This window comes from Bos grunniens, chromosome 4 (genome assembly GCF_055505025.1).
Source record: "Bos grunniens cultivar Pamir isolate PY7600 chromosome 4, Bosgru_T2T1.0, whole genome shotgun sequence".
Taxonomy (NCBI): domain Eukaryota; kingdom Metazoa; phylum Chordata; class Mammalia; order Artiodactyla; family Bovidae; genus Bos; species Bos grunniens.
In genome coordinates, this window is record NC_141168.1 from 45,406,618 (window position 1) to 45,425,027 (window position 18,410).

The window sequence follows — 18,410 nt, forward strand, 5'->3', positions numbered from 1 at the left end:
GAGGATCCCCTACCCAAGGGTTTGGCTCCCACGCTGGAGTGAGAAGGATGTGGTTCAAAAGTAGGCTCCAAGGGTGCCCCCAATGTCCTAGGCTAAATAACAAAGTACATTAGGACCCACAGCGGCCCAGGCTTCCTCCTGCTGCCCTCCCCACCCCCAGAGGACCCCAGTCCATTAGGTAACTAGCCAAAAGGCTGAATGTGCAGCCAGGGAGTACAGATTCACATTAGGTATGTGTGGAAGCCACCTTCTTAATCACTATGCCATGTGGAATGAAAAGTGATGATTTAGAGAAAGCAGAAGAGCATATTTGTATATTACATGATTTATGTAAAATAAATCTATTTCAAAATAAGATTGTAATTTCCTTCTGGGCTTTTCTGAGGAAGGACTAGTTAATTCTACATAAATATAGCTTTATAGCTTAAACTTTGGAGAAGGCAATGGCACTCCACTCCAGTACTCTCGCCTGGAAAATCCCATGGACGGAAGAGCCTCGTAGGCTGCTGTCCATGGGGTCGAGAAGAGTCGGATGTGACTGAGCGACTTCACTTTCACTTTTCATTTTCATGCATTGGAGAAGGAAATGGTAACCCACTCCAGTGTTCTTGCCTGGAGAATCCCAGGGACGGGGGAGCCTGGTGGGCTGCCGTCTATGGGGCTGCACAGAGTCGGACACGACTGAAGCGACTTAGCAGCAGCAGCAGCTCAAACTTAGGCTGCACTAGAGAACAAATCAGTCGTGAAGGAGTGAGACAGTCAACTACATAGCCACGTGATCATATCACCTGGCCACGTGCCACCACCAGCTTCAACAGCCTGCTTCCTCTCGTGTAATGTCTGCCAGTCTGTCCGGTGCCCAGCAGGGTCTGGTAATGCCCACACACAGAGAAGTGAGAATAAAAGGTGGCACCAGAACCTCCTATAGCAGTGTTGTTCATGGGATGAGCTTCTCCAGTTTACAGTGATTCCATCCTGCTGGCCACTTTCTACACCCTGGAGGAGAGCTCCATGACCCCACAATCAGATTATTTGGGATTTAAAACCATGAATTTTTCATACGGAGGAAACTGCCATGCTTCTATTTTATATATATATAAAGCTTATATATAAGCTAGGAGAGTGCTTATATAAAATAGCACTCTCCTAGCACAGCTGCATGGGCGTCCCTAGTGGCTCAGTGGTAAAGAATCTGCCTGCAATGCAGGAGACCCAGGTTCGATCCTTGGGTCAGGAAGATCCCCTGGAGGAGGGCATGGCAACCCACTCCAGTGTTCTTGCCTGGAGAATCCCATGGACAGAGGAGCCTGACAGGCTACAGTCCGTGGAGTCACAAAGAGTCGGACACGACTGAAGTGACTAGCAACAGCAGCACAGCTGCATATGGCTTGTTGACAGAAGAGCAGATCCAGAACCGTCCAATAGGAATTCACACATGGGGCTGTTCCCCAAACTCTGGCCTTAGAGTAACAGTTTCCAGTGGGACAACAGCCACAGCCATGAACACACCTTTAGCAAATGAAATGTGTCAAGTGACTTTTCTACTAATTATAATAAGTCAAAAAAAGATCAGTGAGGACAGTCTAACAGGAAAGGGATCTTACAGGAAAAGAAACAAAATTGCCCAGAAGAAGAGCAGAACTTACTAGGGCTTGCTGGTGCTTCTGATCCCAGTGACAATGTGCAAAAAACAAAAAACAAGACAGGGAAGCAACAAAGATGTCCTTCACTGGGCGAACAGATAAATAAACCACGCTACATCCAGACAATGTAATGTTACTCAACACTAAAAAGAAATGAGCTATCAGACCATAAAAAGACACGGAGAAAACCTAAATATATACGACTAAGCGAAAGAAGCCAGTCTGAAAAGGCTATATACTATACGCTGCCACTTAGCTGCTCAGTCATGTCCGACTCTCTGCGGCCGCATGGACTGCAGCCCACCAGGCTCCTCAGTTCACGGGATTTTCCAGGCAAGAATACTGGAGTGGGTTGCCATTTCCTCCTCCAAGGGATCTTCCTGACCCAGAGACGGAACCTGTGTCTCTTGCATTCTTAGCACCACCTGGGAAGGCCATATGTACTGTACACTTACAAAGATATAATGTTCTGGAAAAGGTAAAACTATGGAGACTGTAAAAAGATGGGCAGTTTCCTGGGGTTATGGGGGAGGAGGGATGAGCAGGTAGAGTACAGAGGATTTTCAGGGCAGTGAAACTACTCTAATGATACTGTAACGATGGAAACATGTCATTACATGTTTGTTCAAGTCCACAGAATGAACACCACCGAGAGTGAACCCTAACATAAACCATGGACTTCAGTTAATAATATTGCATTGATATTGGCACATCCATTGTAACACTCACACCATACCGGGCTGTGTGGATGTTGATGGTAAGAGGGATATATAAATTCTTCCTAGTTACCACTCGATTTTATTATTTTACTATCAGTTTTTTAAAAATCAAAAGCCAAATATCAAAACACAGGCACCCACCTGTCTACTGAGGGTGGATAAATGAAATCCTCTACCTGGACTGGCCCCGCCCCCTGGTCGGTCCTGGATGGGTGGCAGGCCAAAATGGACCTGAGGTCAGCGAGCTACATCTAGGCACCCAGCTCGGGGCCTCACTGACAGCAAATCAGGAAACGTTTGTTGAATTGGGCAGTTTAAAAATTAACCACCTCTTTCCTTAGTGCAAGGAGTGGGAGGAGGAGGGAAGGGAAGTGTAAACATTCAGTGAGAGGCCAGGTCAGGGTGTGCAGGTAGGACATGGCTCTCAGGTCTTGTTTCCTGGTGGGCAGTGTGACTCTTTCAAGGCTCAGGGTCACCTGTAAGGCTGGGATGAGGACACAATGACCTCTGAGGGAGGCTGTGACAATCAAAGTTAGAAAAGCCACAGCTCAGCACGTCACTGACAATCCCACAATACCGTAGCTGGTTCTCATTCCTTCTGAGCACCCATTAGGAGCCAGTCACTGGTTAGGTACTTCGTTATTGATCTCATGTCACCCAAAACCACCCTGCTGGATTACAATCACCCATCATGTTTCAGATGAGACCGTTAAGCTGCCTGTGTATGCGAGGACCTGGGGTGATGAACACACAGACCCTCACAGGCTCTGTCCTCAACCAACCAGGACTTTTATGAAAAAATTCTCGCTCTTTCCTTTCTGCCAACTCACAGCTCAGGCCCTATATGGGGCCTTACATTTGCAAAAACCTAGTGGAGGTATAGTGCTCACACCCACTCACCAAAGCTCAAGGAACCCCATCTCTGCCACGTCTAGGGGGTGCCCCACTAGTGACCCCATCCCCCAAGTGTCTCCTCACCATGGTCTGCTTTCCTGAAACAGCTTTCTTTCTTTTCTCCTACTTCCTTTTTTCTCTTACCAATGAGTCAGCCAGAGGACAGGAAAAAAACAAGATACAATGCCCAAACAGCTCTCGTGGCACCCATGAACAAGCACAGCCTCCCAGGGAGCAAGATATTTGGAATTCCAAACTTCCCAGTAATTATACATAACTCATTCTGCTTCCTTAGAATTTAAATAATTACCATAATTAATAGCTAAAAGCAAGCTGATTCAAGTGGATTGTAGATGTATTATTCACCCATTTTACACATGAAGAAACTGAGGCTCCAGGGAACTGGACTTGCTCCAGCACACGAGAAGGATAAAAGCCCAGGTTTCTGCCTCCATGTGCCCTTGGACAGCAGGGCCTCGCCTGAGGGGACATACTGCCCAACAGCCAAGAAGAAAGAGACCCTGGTCCTAGCTCAAGGCTCCATTCCCCTGCCTGAGCACCCAGTCCATGGTTCAGTCCCTTTTTTGCAGGGTGGCTCTCTCCTTCCATATCTCCGACTCTACCAAGGGGACACGCTGGGCCCGGCTGGGAGTCTCTGCTGGACAGCAGAGTAGTAACATAGTAGTAACATAGTATTAACATAGTAACATAGTAACACCACGTAGTAACATACCACACGATGACATGCGTGCTGTGCCCTCCCCTCCAGTGTTCCCAGCACACAGACCCACAGACCACACCATCCCCAAGTCAGTCATCACAGCAAAGCCTGTGCTTTCAACCAGAGCTTCACCTAAGTTTTCTCAAAGAAATCTGGACACACACAGTTAGGCACAGATGTGCAGTGATTAAGGACCCAGCCGTGTCGGGGAGCCGTGGCTCAGCTCCTGGGAGACTGAACTGCCTACCTCCCACCCCACACTGTGCTTATCTTCAGGGGCGGCTGAGAATTTATGATCTGCTCAGCAGTACCACCATTATAGTTCTGGAATAAGAAGAGTCTTTGTTATTGCCAGTGGCATTCTCTCCTGCCATTCAAAGCTGCGTTATCCAAAAAAAAAAAAAAAAAAAATGAATACGGATACATTTCCCCCTCCACCATGATCTAATAAGAATAAAAGCTTAACTATCCCAAGCAAACTGCCAATTATTGTGGCTAGAAATGCCATAATCAGTTATAGTTAAGGCTTTTGGAATAGTCTTTGAACCAAAGAATTCAATCCCCTAAGTGGCCGGCACCAGGTCTCCTTGGAGAATCGGTGCCAAGGGCAGCGGGGCTCAGTCTGCAGCAGTGGGTCAAGAGTGGCCAGCCAGAGTGTCACATGAGAAAGTACACACAGGCATACATACACAATGTATGCTCACACACGTGCTGGTGTGTGCACATGTGCACACATGCATGATAACACAGGACAAATAGGGTTCTGGGCATGGCTCTCTCCTCTGTCTGCCCTACGTGGTGATGTGGATTTTACATAACTCATTCCACTTCCTTAAAATTCAAATAATTACCCTAACTAACAGCTAAAAGCAAGCTGATTCAAGTGGATTGTAGATGTATTATTCACCCATTTTCAGTTCAGTTCAGTCGCTCAGTCGTGTCCGACTCTTTGCAACCGAATGGAACTGCTGCATGCCAGGCTTCCTTGTCCATCACCAACTCCCGAAGCTCATTTTACACATGAAGAAACTGAAGCTCTGGGGAACAAGCTCCGAAGTACAAAGCTCACTGTAACTGGGACTCTCAGGGGCTGGGGTTCCGTCCAAACCCTCACCAGGTAGATGGGAGAAAACCCTCTTGGAAACCTGAAATGTACCCCCAGGGTGGCATCGTCCACACCTCCACTGCTTACAGGAATCTCTGCTCTGACACACACACACACATAGTTCCTTGGGTTGAAAGTACATAGCACGATGGAGGGTGGCAAAGCAGACCTAAAATAACCAAGGTTAGAAATCAGTCACTCCCAGTGCTAAGAGTGAGCAAGAACGCCTGGCCTTGGACAGAAAGGGGAAGCCTTCTCCACAGCGAGATCGGAAGTGACAGCAGAAGTGCCCCAAAGCCCCACCATGGGGCCTGATCTTGAACCGACTAAAGCACACATCATGTGACATCTCGGAAGAGAATGGGATTTGGGCGGGGTTGTGGGGGTAGTTGGCCAGCTTGGGGGCTGGATAACAGAGCAGTATTGCACTCTATCCTAGCTTTGCCACTTCCCCATGAGTCCCGAATGCGCCATAACAAAAAGTTTAATAAGAAAGTTCGTTCTTTTAATCTCTTTATTGAAAAAAAGCAGGGCTAGAGCCACCAGTGACTTTCCTAGCTTTATGTGTATGCACGTGCCCGTGTGAGTAAACTGCATGCATGTGTGTGAAGTGTGTGCATGTATGGGGCATGGGCGAGTGTGGACTGTGTGTGACTGCATGTGCATGCCTGTGTATACGGTGAGGAGAGTGGAGGAAACCAGGATCCTCACACAGAGAGCACACATGTGAAGCCAGCCCACAGTTCCACAAAGCTGGCCTCCAGCACACATTCCTTCCACTCAGAGCCCAACCAGGAAAGGTTGACCCATGAGGTCCAGAGCAGCGACAAAATCTCAAGACTCTCTAAACCCCATCTCCCTGGACCTCCAGCCACAGGGCGACCTGCAGGGCATCTGAGGAGGTCCCAGAAAGGAGAGGTGATGCATGGGCCCTGTCCCCCCTGAAGGTAACATCATACCTGGAATGTATGAGAGATGCAGACACCGGGACCCACGTGGAAAACCAGGGCTTTATCTAGGGGTGCCTGCAGCTTCCATATGCCATTTCCAGGCCTCCTGCTGCTGCTGCTGCTAAGTCGCTTCAGTCGCGTCCAACTCTATGCAACCCCATAGACGGCAGCCCACTAGGTTCCTCTGTCCCTGGGATTCTCCAGGCAAGGATACTGGAGTGGGTTGCCATTTCCTTCTCCAATGCATGAAAGTGAAAAGTGAAAGTGAAGTCGCTCAGTTGTGCCCAACTCTTAGCGACCCTATGGACTGCAGCCTACCAGGCTCCTCCATCCATGTGATTTTCCAGGCAAGAGTATTGGAGTGGGTTGCCATTGACTTCTCCTCCAGGCCTCCTCATTCCCCACTAATTAAATCTCTGCACCCAACCCAGCACCCCAGACCTCAAGTGTTTCGTAGGGCCACCCAGCAATTTAACCCTTCCAGGGAATGCACAAATATAGGACAACTTCCCTGATTCAGGGTTTCCATACTTCCATGACTGCCTGAAAATCCCAACCCATCCATGTATGTGCATGCTAAGTCGCTTCAGTCATGTCCAACTCTTTGCAACCCCATGGACTGCAGCCTACCAGACTCCTCTGTCCATGGGACTCTCCAGGCAAGAATACTGGAGTGGTTGTCCGTTTGTCCTCCACGGATCTTCCCAACCCAGGAATCGAACCCACATCTCTTACATCTCCTGCATTGGCAGGCAGGTTCTTTACCACTAGCACCACCTGGGAAGCCCTCCAAATCCCACGTATGAACTACATTCAAAAATGAAACCAGAAAAATCCCCAAGGCCAGCCATGGGCCCCAGACCCTACCCAGCCCCTCCCTACCCTACAACAGCAGCACGTCAATGTGATTAGAAAGCAGGGATCATGTGATGTGGAGAAAGGGTTGTGACATGGCCAGGACAAAATTACCAAATTCTTTTCTGAAACCAAATTCTTAAGAGTTATTTTTCTATAATTAAAAACATGGATTTCATAGCTCCTCAGTTTTTTCTTGAGATGAAAACTATACACCCTATCAGAAAGCATCTAGCAGCCATTTCTTAAAGAATTTCATTTCTGTGGCTACGATCCAATGCAGTCTCCTCCCATACACATCATTCAACACAGGCCAATTCGGCTCCAGAAGCCCCACGGGAGAGCGATGTAACACTTACCTTGGCTTCACATTTCTTGTGACAGGAATACTTGCAGGCTGCAAGAGAAGGAAAAAGAAGGTGTATTGAGCAGTCTCTCCATACTTTTTACATTTCCATCTGTAAATTCTTGAGAAAGTCCAGACAGAGGGAGGTTGTTTTTCGCTTAGGACACAACACTGAGTTCAACAGAGCGTGGGGTGGATGGACATGGTGTCCAGGAACCCAGCCACCTCTGCAGTGTCAGCAGTGGCCCAGATGGCGCAGGGAACTCTGGAGAGGAGTTACGAACACTCTGGCTCTTCCAGGGGTTCAGGCCACCAGATCAGCACCTTGGGAGGAGAAAGGCAGCAAAGCTGAGCAGTAGAAAGTATCAGTGTTTGCCTGGAAATTACAGCTTCTCCCTGAAGAAAGGAGAGAAACTTGAAAATGCCCCAGAAGACTCAGGACTGGCGCCTTTAAATTAGTGAGAAATTGGACATTTGCCTTCCACGGTTCTTCCACTTCCGGATGACCTAAGAACTGACTGTCAGAACAAATCCACATCTAAATTCCTGCAGGGGATCCTTCAACCCAGGCCATTGTGAGGACTGAGAGAGGCATGTGCTGGTTCGGAGGCCCCAACAATGCAGAGAGAGCTGGAACCAATGCGGATTTCACAGGCCCGCCCTCCGTGGTCTGCAGCTGTGCCTACACGACATGAAAGCCTCCCCCCACCAAAGCAGCTCGGGGCACTGGGGCCTGTCTGCCGATGTTCCCATGCAGACACAGAAGGACGGGGAGACAGTGCGGAATGAAGCAACTGCACCAAGTAAGTGCAGTACAGGCACCCCTGTGGGCTCCAAGCAGGCATCTATCCGATAAACCCAGGGGGTGATTGTGGGATAGGGGACAGGGATCTAGGCTTGGGGGCACAGGACCTGGGGGCTTTCTGGCCCAGCCTGGCTGGGCTGCCCTAGGTGGAACCAGGCCTCTTTCCTCTTCCAGGGTTATGGTGATGCCAAAATGCCATCATCCAAGGGACCCTGCTTTGAAACTGCAAAGCACAGCATCAGTGTATAGAAGTGTGGGGTCCTGGAAGAACAAGGCCTGAGGTCAGGAGATAGGTCCCAAATTGCGGTCAGCACTTCAGGGCCCAAACTTTTCATCCTCTATGTTTTCTGAAAGCCCTAACTCACAGCCCACCTCGGACTGAATGAGGGTGAAGCAAACTAATAAAGAAAAAGAGCCCGTGGCTGGAGATCCCTGGAACTCCAGCAGGGAACAGCCAGGGGTATTATCTTTGCAAGATCTAGTTTTTGAGCTCTTTCTATGCATCCAAAGTTTGTGAAATTATTCACAAAGACAAATATTTATTCTACATCTTCTAATGGGTCCACCCAGAAAAGGTGATGAGTGATTTTCTAATCAAGATAGGCTAGCCATTGGAATAAAGGGGCTTTCACACCAGATTAAAATCTTAGACAGAAGGACAGCCAGGGGCAGAGGCCAGCAGGAAGAACAGAGATAGAGACGAAGGCAGTTGAGGGGCCCTCTGGCCTTTAGGGAAGATGAGAATTAGCGGAAATGCAGTGAAGACTTCCCCGGCTCCAGAGGAAGCTCTATCTGCACACACTGAATGGGGCGGGCCGGACCACTCAGCAGCCAGGACACAGGCACAGCCTCCTGTGGCAGCCAGCCCCTGAGATGGCCTCAGGGCTCCTCCTGGAGCCCGTGTCCCCGTGCGTCCCCTCACACAGTGACAGCAGGTCGTGTGACAAGGCAGGACGGTGGAGGGTGTGGCGAGTGACTTCTGCTCTGGGCTCCTGGACCCCTACTCTGAGAGGAACCCTGCCCACGTGTGAGGCACTGAGACAGCCCTGGGGAGGAGGCCCATGGGAAGGAATTGAGGTCTGCCGCCAGCAGCCAGCTGGGAAGCCACCTGGGAAGCAGGTCCTCCAGCCCCAGGAGAGCCTTCAGATGATGCAGCCTCCTAAGAGACGCTGAGCCAGCATTGCCCGGCCACGTGACTCCCAAATTCCTGATCCACAGAAATGGTGAGAACAGAAGCTACTGCCACAGTAAGTCACTAACTTTGGGAGTAACTGGTTATGCAGCAGATCAACAAACCGATTCAACCCAAAAAGGAACTCTGGTGTGTGGAACCACGACAGTGGTATGAAATAGTCACGGTGGATGGCGCACTGGGCTTTGACAAGAGCCTTAGGCCATTACAGGGCAAACCATCACATTCACAAAGGTTAACTAATCAGACTGAATTGCATAAACCACCAGAGTCCTAAGGCGAGGATCCTGAGAGGTGGACCCACTGTTCCTGGGATGTAAGCCGGTAACCCAAGTATTATGAACTTTCCACCCAACAGCCAAGCACCACAATTGGTCCCTCAGATTCAGATTTCAGTTTCCATATATAAGTGATACCATGCAGTATTTATCTTTCTCTGTTTGACTTAGCACACTGCTGTTTCATGATGGTGAATGGCAGGATTTCCTTCTTTTTTCTGCCTGAATAATGTTTTATCACCTTTTCTTTATTCAGTCAACCATTGATGGACCCTTGGGCTGTTTCCATGTCTTGGCTATTGTAAATAACACTGCAACCAACGTGGCATCTATTGAAGATACTGATTTTGTTTCCTTTCACTATATACCCAAAAGTGGAACTGCTGGATCATATGATAACTCTATTTTTCACTTTTTGAGGAAATTACATACTGTTTTCCATGATAGCTGAACCAATTTATATTCCCATCAACAGTGTACAAGTGTTCTCCTTTTTATTCTACCCTAACCAAAGCATGTTTTCCCTTGTGTTTTTGATGACAGCCATTCTGACAGGTGTGAGGTCGTATCTCACTGTAGTTTTGATTTGCATTTCCCTCAAGAGAAGGGGGCGAGAGAAGATGAGATAAGTGGATGGCATCATTGACTCAATGGGTATGAGTTTGAGCAAACTCCAGGAGATAGTGAAGAACAGGGAAGCCTGGCGTGCTGCAGTCCACGGGGTCGCAAATAGTCAGACACAACTGAGCAGCTGAACAACAACAACAACAGGATTAGTGATGCTGAGCACCTCTGCATGCATCTACTGGCCACTTTTATGTCTTCTTTGGAAACTGAGAAACTATCATTTGAGTTTTGGTGTAATATCAAAAAAGAATATGCTTTCCTTTCCAAATATGTATCTTATAGAGCTAGATTTTCTTCAACGACTGCAACCAAAACAACATATTTGGGATGGTTAATTTTATGTGTCAAGTTCACTGAGCCACAAGATGCCCAGATATTTGGTTAAACAGTATTCTGGGTGTGTCTGGGAGGGTATTTCTGAATGAGAAAAATATTTGAAACTGTAGACTGAGTGAAGCAGATTGTCCTCTCCAGTGTGGTGGGCTTCATCCAATTCACTGAGGGCTTGAAAAGAATAAATGGTGAAGTAAGCTGGCACATCGGTCATCTCTTGCTGCTGATTAGAACTCAGACAAGAACTACACACTGGCTCTTCTGGATCACAGCTTGCCAACTACAGACAAGACTTAGCCTCCATACCGTATGAACCAATTATTTGCAGTAAATTTCTTTCTCTATATACATCCTATTGGTTCTGTTTTGCTGAAGAACCTTAACTGATACCATGCTGAAACAGACTGATTGCAGAAGCAGCTAGGGGGATCCAGCCAACTAAATCACACATAACGTGCACTCAATTTATGTGCATAAAGTAATACTATTCTTCTCGTGGCATGTAATGAGGAATAAAAGTGATATCAAAGACCCCTTTCTGCCATGGAAAAAGAAGTTACTGAAGCAATAAAGAAGAAAAAATATTTATATCCACAAATGACATTCAGAATGGCTACTGAGAAATCATGACTTCTAAAAAGCTAACCTGTGACAATGCTTATAATGTTGCTCATATGTGCTCAGTCATGTGCGACTCTTTGCTACCTAGGGACTATAGCCCGTCAGGTTCCTCTATCCATGGAATTTTCCAAGGCAAGAATACTGGAGTAGGTTGCCATTCCCTACTCCAGGGGATCTTCCCAACCCAGAGATTAAACCTGGGTCTCTTATGCTTCCTGCACTGGCAGGCTGGTTCTAAACTCTATAAAATCAGACATGTGCAATGGACAGGTCCACATGTGGGAATTCGGCATAGGGGAGAAACACTGTCATATTCACTTACAAAAGGATGAGCCACACAACTAAACATGCTGGGAAAACCAGCTCACTCATGAGAAATAACCTAAATAACATGAATTCCAGATGAATCAACCATGAAATTGGAACAGAATTGGAAAAGCAGAAATGAATATTAGAATAAAGTATTGTAGAACATCATTAAGACCCCAGAGAAGGGAAAGCATTCTTAAACAGAAACAAAACAGAAATGAAATGAAATGAAATGGTGGGTAAATCTGAACTAGCCAAACCTTAAACCTTTCACATGACAACCACTCCATGAGCAAAATTAGTCAAGCAACTGCTCACAATGTTTGCAACATGTAAGTTGGAATGGTAAGGAACTGACGTTTCTGTAGGTCAAAATCCATTAAAAATTGGCCTAAATCCTATCTAATTTAAGGATAGAAACATTAACATTATAATATCAATACTATGATTTCTTAGAAATCAGGAAGAAAAAATAATCTAATTTTTTAAATGAGCCAAGGATTTGAAAGGCCAGTTTACTAAGTAGAACATTACAGGGACCTCTCTGGTGACGCAGTGGATAGGAATCCACCTGCCAATGCAGGGGACATGGGTTCAATCCCTGGTCTGGGAAGATTTCACACGCCAGGGAGCAACTAAGCAACTATTGAGTTTGTGCTCTAAGGCCCAGGAGCCTCACCTACTGAGCCCACATGCTGCAGCTGCGGAAGCCCACACACCTCAAGCCTGTTCTCCACCACAACAGAAGCCTGCAGTCCACAACAAAGAGGAGCCGTCACCTGCCACAACTAGAGAAAGCCTGTGCAAAGCAACAAAGACCCAGTGTAGCCAAGAATAAATAAAAGAATCTGTCTGTCAGTGAGAAGGATGCAGGTTTGATCCCTGGTCCAGGAACTAAGATCTCACAGGCCGTGGGGCAATTAAGCCTGTGTGCCACAACCACTGAGCTTGTGTTCTAGGCCCCACGCACCGCGACTGCTGAGCTCACGTGCTGCAGCTACTGAGCCCCCATGCCCTAAAGCCCACGCTCTGCCACAAGAGAAGCCACCACGACGAGAAACTCATGCACTGCAACTAGAGAGGAGCCCCTGCTCACCACAACGAGAGAAAGCCCATGCACAGGAATGAAAATCCAATACAGCCAAAAATGAATAAATAATACATAACAGACATCTTTTCACTATCTTTTTAGATGCTCAGTCTCAGTGATAACCAGAGGAATGTAAAAAACATAATAGAGCATGACACCACTTTTCATCCACTGACTTGCAAAAATGAAAAGCAGAGAAGCATCAAGTGAAAGACTGAGTTAAGTTCAAGGCCAAGGTCCACGGTCAGCTCCCAAAGGCTCCCTCAGCAGTTCCCATTAGGGGTCTTTCTCCACCGGCGAAGGGGTATGTGGCCAGTGCGTGTCTCACAAGTTTCTAGGAATTTATGACACATGGAATCCTCACCTCCACAAGCCTGGGGCCTGCACCGCATTCCTTGGTCAAACAGGTTTCCAAAGTCCCAGGCAGGAATCCACTCTTAACAGCAGCAGCAACTGTCCAGAGTGTCTGGCTCTGAAAGGCCCCACATTGTTCCTTGTGGTCTTGGAACTGCTACTCTCCCGAAGTCTCCAGGAGCCTTGGAAATCCAGGCCACTGTTTTAGGCTTGTCATACAACACTGTACACATATTTACCCAGAGAGAGACAAGCCCTGGGTCTCACCTCTGCTTCTCTGCCTCTGCCCTCAAGCTCACCCAACCTGCCCTCAACCTCTGCCCCAGTTTAACCACACCCACAGTCACCAGCTACATGAGACGGGTGACCAGATGCTCACAGCAGAGGGCCCAACGCCACATTCACTGCTTGGTCACCTGCTCCTTTGTCTTGCCTTGATGGTCCTGACACCATGTCCTGGGGTTCTAATTCAGCACCTGGCACAAAGCAAGTGCTGACATGCTGATCAGCCTATCCAGCCCTAAGCTTTGTCTGTAATCCCCTAGCATACTGTAGACTGTGATAGTCTCACACACAGGGACAGAACTACCCCCCTCCCCAGACTGTAAGCTTCCTACTGACAGGATTCCCCGCTCAGACTCTGAGCTCCCCACTGACAGGACTCCCCCCTCAGACTCTGAGCTCCTCACAAACAGGTCACAGCTTTCTCATATTTTTATTCCAGCAGGCAGTTAATATGTGTTCAGTTAACCAAAGGGGAAAAGTCATTATCAAATATTCCTTACAAAGCCCCCCTCCATCCCATTTTCCCTCTGTCTTCTTTTTTGCTCTCTTTCCCAACCTTCATTTCGTTCAGGTTCCTCCCTACAGTTGTCTCTTGCAGCATTTCCTTTTTTTTTTTTCCATTCCAGTCTGTTCTCTCCTATTTCATTATTAAATTCAGGCAAACCATCTCTCCCAATGCCATCACTTCTGTCTGATCTGACACTGCATTCTCTCTGAATCCATCTCCTCCATGAGGCCAAGTTCTGCAGAACTTACAACTTTCAACACCCAGGAAAAGACTTACCCACTCAGGACTAGAACATCATGATCAACCACGCCAGTGCCCTCAAGTGTGGACTTGTAGAAGGATTTTCAGTGGAAGCTTGGCCACTTAACCCACCCAAGAGACCTCAGTGGAGCCGTGAGAACAGGCTACCTGTTCAAAGCCCTGGCAGGTGGGGAGGGCAGAGTAGGAACCGCTTCTGTGGGTTTCTGAGCAGCAGGAGGCAAACCACAACCAGACGCTTAACCCCATCGCACACCAGCCATCTGTGTGGCTTTGCCTGTAGTTACAGTTTGAGAAACAGGGGTTAAAGAGCCTCTATGTACAAACAATAGCTTCTTAAAAATGAAATTTTTCTTCTAAGTGAGCCACATAAAAATAATCTGTGGCAAACAGGCTAAAATGTGAAAATAAGTGACTTGAAATCAAGAACAAGCTAGAAAAAGAATAGTAAAAATATTAGCCAAAGTCACAGAGTACACACCTAACCCTTCTCCATCATCACCACCATCAGCATGTGACACCATAACCAACAGGAATAACACCTAACACTACCAGACACTTCCTGGAGCCAATCGGTGTTCTCTGCGTTCCTCGTGCCTTTACTCTGTTCCTCACAATGACTCTAAAACAAAACTCAAGCACAGAGAGGCAGGGCAGGAATCCAAGCAGCCTGTCTCCAGGGTCCATGCTTCCCTACTGTTCCAGAAACAAGTCAAAGGAAGGGCCCTTCCAGTAAGACCTCACACAACTTGCGCATGATCACTGAGAGAAGCCATGTAATGTCTGCAGGCAGCACATACACAGTGGCTCAATGTGCAAATGTATACAACATACATCTAAATTATTAGGAGGGAAAACTACTAAATTGTCTGAGATTTTTATGATATCTATATAGCTTACTGACAAAAGGAAGAGATCCTAGAGATTAACGACTCAACAGGCAAATTGTAAAGGTTGCAAGTTGAAGGCCAGGAAAGGCGCCTGTCCAGGGCCACAACTTCTTCTGCAGGAGCCAACCACTGACCCTGCCAGGCCCTGTCTACACTCGTTGTGACTGTGCCAGGCTCCCAACCCAGCGGTACCCCCACATCTTGCCCCTGCCCATCCAGAGGGATGCAGTGCAGAAGGGAAAAAAGCCCAGCCTTCGGATGCAGACAAAAAGCACAGCTAAGAAGATGGCCACACAGCAACAACACACATAAACACCCAGCTCTCACATTTCTATCCCTATGGGCCCCGCCATAGGCCTTTTGTCCCTTGACAGTGTCAGGGGCTATGTCGCTGATGATGGCATTTTTGAGAAGGAGACTGTCACAATCACAATTCTTGGATCTCCCACACACATCAATTTAATTTAAGAAGATAATGTCTAAAAGACTCCTGGCACATAGAGTCCTTTCCTTGTCAAAAAAGAATAGCTATTGTTTATCGACACAATTTTTACAGTTAGGTACATACATATGATAACCTATTAAGTAGTCTCATCGGTGTTTACAGTCCACCATATGCCAGTGCCAGTGCCAAGTTGCTTCAGCTGTATCTGATTCTTTGTGACACTATGGACTGTAGCCCCGCCAGGCTCCTCTGTCCATGGGATTCTCCCGGAAAGAATACTGGAGTGGGTTGCCATGCCCTCTTCCAGGGGATATTCCTGACCCAGGAACTGAATGTGTGTCTCTTATGTCTCCTGCATTGGCAGGCAGGTTCTTTACCACTAGCTCCACCTGGGAAGCCCGTCCCCGCCATATGAGGGAGTTTCTAAAACACCTTTTTCTGGAGAGAAGTCAGTAGATACCTCACGAACAATGATACAGGTGAGTCCCCAGCCCCTCAATGCCTGAGGGCTGACATTCACCACATTATGAACATACCCCGTGCTAGACCCAGAAATAGGGCATGATGCCTCCATGGGCACCTGTCACTGTGGCCTCCTTCCATGCCACCCGTGCCTTCAGGAGGACCTGCTCCTATTTACTTCTCCCAATAGCACAGCCTCCAGTGCCCATAGCCAGGTAGCTGATTCCTTTGGCCAAGAATGTGGCTTCCTTGAGCTGTACATGCCACCAAGGTGGCCTCTGCCAGCTCACTGCTCCTGGCCACGTGCTTCAGGGTGACAAGTGCCACCACCTGGCCACGAGGGATGGATCCAGGGCCTCTCAGGGAGAGTCCATACACTTCCCTCAGCTGGAGGGCTCAGAACAGAGGAGTGTGGCCTTAAGACAAAACAAGGAGGCCAGGTGAGAATGGGGACTGTGGCATGTCTGCTGGGGTGTGCACACAGGGAAGGGGAGCATGAGTGCAGAGCGGCTCCAGGACCTGTGCCCAGCCCCAGACCTCTTCTTACTGCCTCCAAACCAGGCAAAGCATCCCAGCCAAGTGGTGGGGTGACAGTGTGTGCCCTGGTTTCCCCACACGAGAACACAATAGCAGTGTTCCTACGGGGAAATGACACATGGAGATGAACCCCCTGAGGCAGAGGGCACCTATGGGACAGTCGCTAGTGAAGGACTTTCTTCAAGAAAAAAAGAACTAGATGGGTCCAAAAAGTGATTTCCACAGGGCTAGACTATGAGATTGGAGAAGGCAATGGCACCCCACTCCAGTACTCTTGCCTGGCAAATCCCATGGATGGAGGAGCCTGGTGGGCTGTAGTCCATGGGGTCGCTATGAGTCAGATACGACTGAGCGACTTCACTTTCATGCATTGGAGAAGGAAATGGCAACCCACTCCAGTGTTCTTGCCTGGAGAATCCCAGGGATGGGGTAGCCTGGTGGGCTGCCATCTATGGGGTCGCACAGAATCGGACACAACTGAAGCGACTTAGCAGACTATGAGATAAAACAGAACCACAGTGATTCTTAGACCAGAGAAGCATAAGCCAGACAGATCACGAGTTAGCACTGCACAAGGCCAGCCTGTTGCCACCCTTCTGCCCTCCCATCCTTTTGTGTTGGTCCTGCACAGGGTCCTCGGGGCCGAGTTGGCCTTGGGCAATGCCGCACCCAGTGGTATCCTGAGATCTCACTGCCTCCCCCATAGAATTCTAGAGGGTGCACAACCACATGCACGCACAACCACGTGCACGCATAGCCACACGCACACACAACCACATGCCACCCACACCACTCCGCCAGGCCTCTTAGTCCTCCTTGACATCTCACATATCACAGGCACCAAATGCCATAAGACAGATCATTCAGAAACAAAGAATATTCTGGGCCCCTCCTGGCCCCTACAAGCCTGGGAAGCTGCAGGACAGGGAAGGAGGCATGAGCCTGGAATGTGCTCTCATGCCAAGCCCTGGACGGTACTGGGGACTGTCAGCATCCTTGAGGAGCTCTGGCCTGATGGGAAAGCCTAGCTGCTGGGCACCGCTGTCTCCAGTCTGGTCAGATCTCATTGCTTCCATTTACTTTGAATAGAATAACTGTATCTTATAGGTCATTCAGGCAGAAGTACTGAGAGTTTTAAAAGGATGTTTGGGATAGCCCCTTAGTCAACTCAGGCCTCAGCTGTACAGAGATGAGAAGGAAACTGACTCTCCCAAGAGCCAATCTGTTTGTCACCACCAGGCCATCATTAACTGTTTGTGGGAGACAGAGCCCTTGGGCCTACGGAGCTAAACCAGCTTGGTCTGTGTTCATAACCTGCACATGTGGGCAGCAGCCAGCTAAGGTCCCCCGTGTCAGCCACGTGGGAATCACCCCGGCACATTCACGTGGGGTCATCGAGGAAAAATCATTATCACAGCAGCTGCAAAGCGAAGTGCCAGAAAGTGAGCTCAGCACCTCACACCCATCCCAGTCAGGCCCTGCACCAGCCATCCAGAGAACAATGTTGCAACCCACATCAGGGACTCAGAGAGGAGACTTTGATGTTAACAGACTCAGAGCACCAGCCTGTGCTCCTGGCCCAGCCCTGTCTTGGCCACGCCCTTCTCTGCATCTCCATGTGTGTGTGTATGCTCCTGTGAGCATGTGTGTGTGTGTGTCTGTGCGTGCATGTGTGTGCGTGTGCATGCATGTGTGTGCGTGTGTACGTGCACACCCATGCAGGCCTGCTGATGTGGGGAGAGGGCCTGTGCCGAGAGGCCTGGTGCTGGATCCATGCCCCACGTGCACCCCCACAGGTGACGCCTCAGCCCCCAGGGCCTGGCTAACCCTTTCTAGGTGGAGAGGAACCTTCAGGCCCTGTGAGACAGGCTGCATACAAGGACAAGGTGAGAACGCCATGCACTCTGAGAAGCAGGTGCTTCTCAGAACTTTGAAACAGAGACCCGTGTGGGATGAGGGAGGGAGGGCACTTGTGGCACCTCCAGGAGGCCGCAGCGGGGGAAGGAGAGGCGGGAGCTGGCTCCAAGGCACCGTCAGCGCTGACAGTGGAGGGGCGCTTCAGAGGAGGGGACACACCTGCCTCCCGCCCCCTCTAAGGTTCCACTGCAGTTTGGCCATCATGCATCTTTCCTTGAGGCCGCCTAACCCCAAAGCAGCCCTCAGGGACCATGTGCCAGGGAGTC

General features: G+C 48.7%; 1 protein-coding gene across 16 annotated transcripts in view; it reads right to left on the minus strand.

The window, feature by feature from the left end:
• The window catches only part of TNS3 (tensin 3), a 222,296-nt gene that overhangs the window by 157,840 nt on the left and 46,046 nt on the right, over nucleotides 1-18,410 (minus strand). For 15 of the 16 annotated variants that reach the window (XR_015162346.1, XM_086396214.1, XM_086396213.1 and 12 more), the window contains one exon: nucleotides 7,247-7,284. Coding sequence is in view for 5 of the 16 variants with exons in the window: in XM_086396196.1 (XP_086252322.1) it covers nucleotides 7,247-7,284 (38 nt within the window). In the remaining 11 variants the exon portion in view is untranslated. Of the gene's footprint in view, nucleotides 1-7,246; nucleotides 7,285-12,852; nucleotides 13,020-18,410 lie in introns of those variants that run through there. The other variant, XM_086396199.1, reaches the window with a different exon arrangement.